This window comes from Microplitis demolitor, chromosome 2 (assembly GCF_026212275.2).
Source record: "Microplitis demolitor isolate Queensland-Clemson2020A chromosome 2, iyMicDemo2.1a, whole genome shotgun sequence".
Lineage (NCBI taxonomy): Eukaryota > Metazoa > Arthropoda > Insecta > Hymenoptera > Braconidae > Microplitis > Microplitis demolitor.
In genome coordinates this window covers 7,778,154-7,785,161 of record NC_068546.1, presented here as the reverse complement: position 1 = coordinate 7,785,161, position 7,008 = coordinate 7,778,154, and the positions used below count along the sequence as shown (strand labels likewise).

Genomic DNA, 7,008 nt, shown 5'->3' with positions numbered 1-7,008 from the left:
GAATCAGGAGATTTCACTGAGTAATGTGAGCATATATTTGGATTTTTATAGCGCTGAGAGAAATAGTTGCGCATTTCATTTATGTGCTTATGATTATTTTGAATTGGTTGGCGCATGCACGTCAACACAACAGTTGGCATCCGTAAATTTATTTATTATAAATAAATTTACTAGTTTTATGAATAAATCATTGGTTGATTTATCGGTAAATCATATTAACAATTACTTATGAAATTTACAATTGGTCGTTATCGTCGGGAACTTGATAAATTACACGGCCAAAGTTATGTAGTACGTTGGTGGTACTGTAAAAAGAAATAACATGCGACAGTTGTATATCTCCATTGGTCAAAGTGAGATATACGACAAAATGGCGTCGGCCTAGGTGCCGGCATGAGATTCACGTGCTGCCATGGTCAGACGTGGGAAAGTCTCTGTAAGAGTAGCGTGTGTGCTCTGTTACATTAAAATAATTATAAATTTGTCGCCATTTGGTATTTTGTGTAGATAATATAAACCCATTGGCATTATTTGAGTATTTTGGTAAACCGCATAAAGGAAAATACATTTACCGTATTAGTGTGCAACCAAGGGAGTTGAATAATACGTAAACTGTAAGTACTTTTTGGCTAATACATTGGCGTGTAATTTTGGTTCCCGAGTTGGTGATCATTTATCTATAGTATAAGAGTAAGAAAGATAGGGAATACTGAGTATTAGTAATTGGTCATAAGCATATGATGGAATGCGTGAATATTATACTCAGTAAATACGAATACAGTCAGTGAAAATATTCAGTATTATTTTACCAAACGTTGAGTGTGATAAATGTTTGGTTATTTTTCATTAACATTTATTATTAATATGAGTTATTATTTTTATAATTAATTTTTGGTGCGTATTATTTTATTATTTTAATTATCACGTGAAATTGATACAAAGGCATAAATATCATTCATAATTATTTTATCCAAGAGTACTATTTATCTTTATTATTCGAGTATAGGATAATATTATTTTGTGAATACCGTAAAATTCACCATTGGAAATTACTGGGAATTCTGACTGGAAATACTTTAAATTCCTTTATGAGATTATTTTATTTAATATTTTCTATTCACTTGCGAGTGATATAATAATTTACAATTATTGAAGTATTATTCTGACATTGTTCTCCGTGCATTATATTTAGTTTGTTTATGTTCACGTGCGAGTGAGATTATTACTTACTAATATTTATATGTTCCTATGATAATCATAGGCGAGTGATTATATTCTGTATATGCGATAAGCTATTGTGCGGCTGATATACTTATTGTTATTCAGTATTATTATTTTGATTATAATTTTGGTATACGCATACTATCATTATTTTTTTGTAAGTGAACTAATATTATTTTATCTTTGATATTGTTTATTTGGTTATGCGATACCATTATTTAATTCATAATTTAAAATATATTTGAAACAAATGGTCATCAACCCGGTATTACTTTAAATTTTATTTATTTACAATACTGCTATCTTTTTCTTGCTTTCCTTTTCCTGAAATCTGAAACTGTTACCCTGTCATTTATTTTATTTTCATTTTTCTCCATTGTTTTATTTTGAGTTAATTTGTTCGTGGGGTACACGAACTGGCGCCCAACTAGGTTGTCTAACCCAGCCTGAGCAGAGCTGCGGGTCCAGGGAGATTCAGGATATCTCCAGGTGAGACATTTTGTTTTGTTACTATTTTATTTTCAGTTTCTCAACCAACGGAGAGCCATAACGGCTATTGAGCGCCAACCACACTCCGCCGTGGGACGCGTGAAATAGAAGAAAACGTTATAAACTAATATTTAAGTGAAGTCGTACTTCTATTTCAATTTCGCTCATTTCAATGTCGTCAATATCATGTTGGTAATTTGATTCTGTATTTTGATTTTTCAAATTTGATGCTAAATCCAACTAAACAGGTGCATTGCTGTGATTTGATTCCAACGTATGATATTCATGAAATTCTTTTTTTCTGAAATTGTTTTTTTTTTTTTTTTTTTCATTATGCCTCTGGCTTGTATAGTCATTTTTTTACATAAATAATATTTTAGTATTTAAAACATTATTTGAATTAATTTTTACGATGCAATTTAATTTTTATATATAAGATTAAAAAGGCTTTATCCGTACTGCAGAATCATCATAGACTTTATCTTCCATCGATACTTCGTTCTTGCTGGAATTTTTCCAGTACTTCTGAATTGATTGTAATTTTTATACGGTCCACGACTTTTTTTTACAATTGCTCTTTTTGTTAAACTCATTTTAAAAAATGATTGTACCATACTTGAAAAAAATAATTATGTGATACACATATGTTTGAGTTATCAAATATAAAATAAACAAATGAGTATTCATTGCTATATTAACTTTGTTTATTTATCTATAATATATCTTGATAAAAAAAGTTTTTTACTTTCATTAAATACTTCTAAATAAAGTATTGATTGATCGTAGTAATACTTCCTAAAATATTTCTTAACTTTCGTGTATCATTTAATCAAAGTCTCTTTATTATTTAACTCGTTTATTATATAAGTTTATGATAATCGTTTGTGCCAAATTATCTTCTTCGAAATGTTGAAAAATGACAAGAAACAGTTATATGCACTCGTGCAATGGATAGGGGGGAATCATGATAAGATACTCCTGGTATCCCGATCGAATGGATCATGGATTTCGATTTACAGCGCTATTTGACAGAAAAAGAAAATTTAGAAGAAAGCTATATTGTTCAGTGGCGACGAGGAAATATAGAAACATGGAAAAATTATGATGCCTATGTAATCGAGGTCTCGCGTAAGTTTTTAAATAAATTATTTTTACTAGATACATTTTTTTACAAATAAAAAATATTTTTTTTATAGATTCCTGTAAAAATTTAGAAAGAGAAATAGTAAGATTGGAAGGGATAGTTTCTCCACTGAAAGTAAAAAGAAATGGTCAAAATAATTTCGTTCCTAAACGAGCCAAAACATCTACTACTGACAGTACTAATAAAAGAACTCTTGAAAATGATTACGATACAGAATCAGAAATTATATCGATAATTTGTATCATGAATTCGAAAACTAGATCATCAACTATTATTATATTAATACATACCCTGATTCAGAAATGTAATTTCGAATGATTCAATACATGTTGGAGTGTATACCTATATATAGTCAATTTTGCCCACTTTGAATTGTTTTGGATCGTGTTTGAATTATTCCAAATTAGATTTCTGAATCAGGGTAATTATTTGTAATTTATTAGCCGATTCAAGTTCATACAAAAAAGCCTAAAATTGTTAAAGAAAATCGAAAGAAAGATTGTTCCTCTGTTGAAAGAAACAACAATAGTTACGATAAAAGCAGTATCAGTGATAACCATGATATTTTCATTGAAGATGATGATAATGACACGGATTTTATTACGACGAGCAAAAAAGTTTTGAAACGTACGTACGCAAAAATGTTTATAACAAATTAATTAATTTTTAGTATACTCTCGACCAAACTTGTAACAGAACATTGAGTATCAAGAAATTTATTATACTAAACTCCAACCATAATTATAAGTGCAATTAACCTTTATTTAAATTCAACTATATATAGTGTAGAATACTTATTTCTTTGAGACTCGGCGTTCTGTTTTAAGACTGGTTTACAGGATAATAAAAATTGAGCAATTTGTTTTATCCGTTTTTTTTTAATTATTTTTTTTTTTTTTTTTATCAAAAGTAATTCGTGAAGTTATTTTTATGAAAAGTTATATTGTATTTTTCGAATTATAGATAACCAACAGATTAAAGATGGTCTCAATTTATTATTTAATGAAATACAGGAAATTAAAGTTGCTCAGAATGAACTAAAACAAGATTATGGCAAAGCAAGAAATCCAAATAATGCTGAGAATGAACAAGTAAAAATTAATTTAATATTTAATATTTTTTCTTTTCCTTTTTTTTTTTTCTTATTTTTATTTTTTGCAAGTGTTTTAACATTTTGAATCTAAAAAATTTTTTTTATCACATTTATGCCAAAAATACATTTTTTTTTTCATTTTGTTAAGAAAAAAATATCACTGTCACTTTAAGAAAAAGCGAACATAATAAATTAACAGATGAACTAATCTTTCCGCAGACAGTAACAAAAATTTAAACTTCCGGTTGCAGATCTAGTAAAAAATAATAGGCACACACACAAGCGTGCGCGCGCACATTCTATTAAAAAAAAATTAGAAGTTATTTCTTCTCAGACCGTATAATGTCAACATATGATAAAAATTAGCAACTATAAAGTTCATTTTTATATTTGTAGGTGGAAATCGGTTATCCAGGTAGTAATGTTCATGTTACACGCCAACAGTATGAAACTGCAAATAGTCGCGACAATTTTAGCAAAATGACGATTTCTCTTATCAACGCCTTATTTTCAAAAGAGACCCTCATTCAAAGTAATTGCTGCGGTGGAAAGAGTAGAATTCAAAAAGATGCTCCAACTCGACCTGGATTAAATCCAATAATTATTGATGCCGTGAAAGGTACTAATATCACGTCCAAAGTATGGATTTATGTAAGAATCTATAGGAATTAATGCTGGAGTTTATGGATTTATATAAGAATCCATGTAGGAAACCATGGGTACCTCGATCCCCATATGAGAATCCATGTAGAAAACTATGTGCATCTGATATCCCATGTGGAAACCGTATAGGAAACTAAGTACCTAGATTTTCATACGAGAAATTCATATAGAAATCTGGGTTTATGTGTAAGTCATTTCCATGGAATCCGGTGTATCTGGATTTTAGATATGTCTATCGTCTATTGATACGCGTATATAAATAAAGGAACTGATCAATATTCTATTGTTAGAATTCCTTTATAACAAAAAATTGATTAATTGATGTTTTTATAGCAGTATATATATAATAAGCTATTGAGTTATTAATTAACTCAAAAAGTATAATATTGTTATAGAAATTACAAATTATTTTTATCACAACAAATAAATTTTACAAAAATGGATTTTTATTTTCAGAAACTGTCAAAAACAAGTTTCCTCGTGAATACAGGCGTGGTTTATTTGGGATGGCCATAAATAATTATTTGAATGATTTGCGTCGTTTGCAAAAGCAGTCCAATATTATTGACGATGGTGATAATGTTAATGATAATAAGAGTAATGATGGAGACTCTTCATAAAACTATTTATAATTATTTAATATTCCACTGTTACAATGTTATTATAATTATAATTTCTGATCTGAGTTCTTAAAAAAAATAAAAACAAAAAAAAATCAAATTGAGATTATATGTATCATGTATACGCTGAAAATAATAATAATAATAATAATGATCTTATTAGTAATCTTAGAAAATATATATATATATATAGGAATGGATTCCTCATATGAGATGATTCATATGGTTTTGTACATCGAAAAATCTATGAAAACTTATAAAAGCATATATATCAGAATATCTATGAGAATATATAAGTGTAAATACATATTTCACATACATCGTACCGTACATTTATAAATCATATATGACACTTATAATAGTATACATGGAATAATAACATATGGTATTTTATAAGTCCCTACACAGAAAAAAAGGATATCTTGGCGTAAGAAATTTTTTCTTTCCGCAAGAATATTTTTTGCAATTTTGAATGAAAACGAAAATTTTCTTGGTTCAAGAGCAAAATTTTCCTAAATTTAGTCATCTTGGCATAAGATTTTTTTTTTTATTCAACCAATATAATATATGTTTCTTGAAGTAAAAAATGTTTTCTTAAAGTGAGAAAAATAAATATTTTGCCCCAATATATAATCAATTGCCCGAAAAGTAACATATTCTTTCTTGAAGAATAGTTTATTTTGAATCGAGATGATTTGTGACTCGAGTCAAGAATTAAAAGTACTCGATTCAATGGTAAGAAATATCTTGGCTTAAGTATTTGTTGTGTTGCGGCAAGTAAGCGTAGACGTTTGAACCAACAGCAACTGCGCTCACGGCTCAACGCAAAAATTCTCTTGGTAAAGCTAACTGTACTATACTAAAGTAGCGGTAGTTTAGACTCTACATTGTACAGTGTGCTAACTAGATATGGGTAAAGTGAACGAATGTTCAGGAAATGGTCAGGTAGCATAAGTGGTAAAGCTCTCGCGTGATGCCGAATCAGTCTAGGTTCGATTCCTACCATGAGCAAACAATTTATTTTTCTCAATTCGTTCATAAGCCATTTAATCGAGAGAGTTTATTCCTTATCCTCTCTACTGCTGTATTGCGGTGTTCTAAATATACGCATACACTTTCCTGCTTGACAATATTTAATATTTATATTAGGTTAGATTCACTGAAAAATATAGGTCGATATACTTTTTTAAGTAGAGTCATTTATTTTCTTGAATTGAGACTAGAATTTTTTTAAGTCAAGAAAAAAAAATCATCAATGGGAGAATTCTATGTCTTCCGTTAAGTAAATATTTGCATGACTCAAAAAAAGTTATTTTATTAAGCTAAGATTATAATTCATTTAAATCAAAATTAAAATTTCCTCATTACAATAGACCGTTGTCTTGAGTCGATAATGTAGTTTTCTCAAACTGAGAGTAAATGTTCTTCTGTCACGCAAAAAAAGTTCTTGGTTTAAGATGTTGATATATATTGTGACAATTTACTATACTCACCAACCAAGACAGAAAAGTATCTTATTTTGATAGTTTTTTTTACTTGGTTAGAAACAAAATATATTTGACTTGAAATATATATTCTTAAACCAAGATTATTTAACTTGAATTAAAATTTAATTATTCTTGATACAATATTTTTATAATATTAGTCGAAGAAAATGTTCTCGGATTAAAAAAACCCAATTACTCAGCCCAAGAATAAAAAAATGAAGGCGAAAATTATCTTGGGCCAAGTCAACCTTTTTTCTGTGTATATGTATTCTTATTTATTTACATTTACAT

General features: G+C 28.5%; 1 protein-coding gene across 1 annotated transcript; it reads left to right on the top strand.

Annotated features, from left to right (window-relative positions):
• The first annotated feature begins 2,711 nt into the window (after positions 1 to 2,711).
• On the top strand, positions 2,712 to 5,320 carry LOC103576931 (uncharacterized). Its single transcript, XM_053736825.1, has 6 exons — positions 2,712 to 2,838; positions 2,907 to 2,968; positions 3,298 to 3,481; positions 3,818 to 3,945; positions 4,344 to 4,566; positions 5,067 to 5,320. The coding sequence occupies exons 1-6, from the start codon at positions 2,712 to 2,714 to the stop codon at positions 5,228 to 5,230; spliced, it is 888 nt and encodes a 295-aa protein (XP_053592800.1). The 3' UTR covers positions 5,231 to 5,320.
• The last annotated feature ends 1,688 nt before the right edge of the window (positions 5,321 to 7,008 follow it).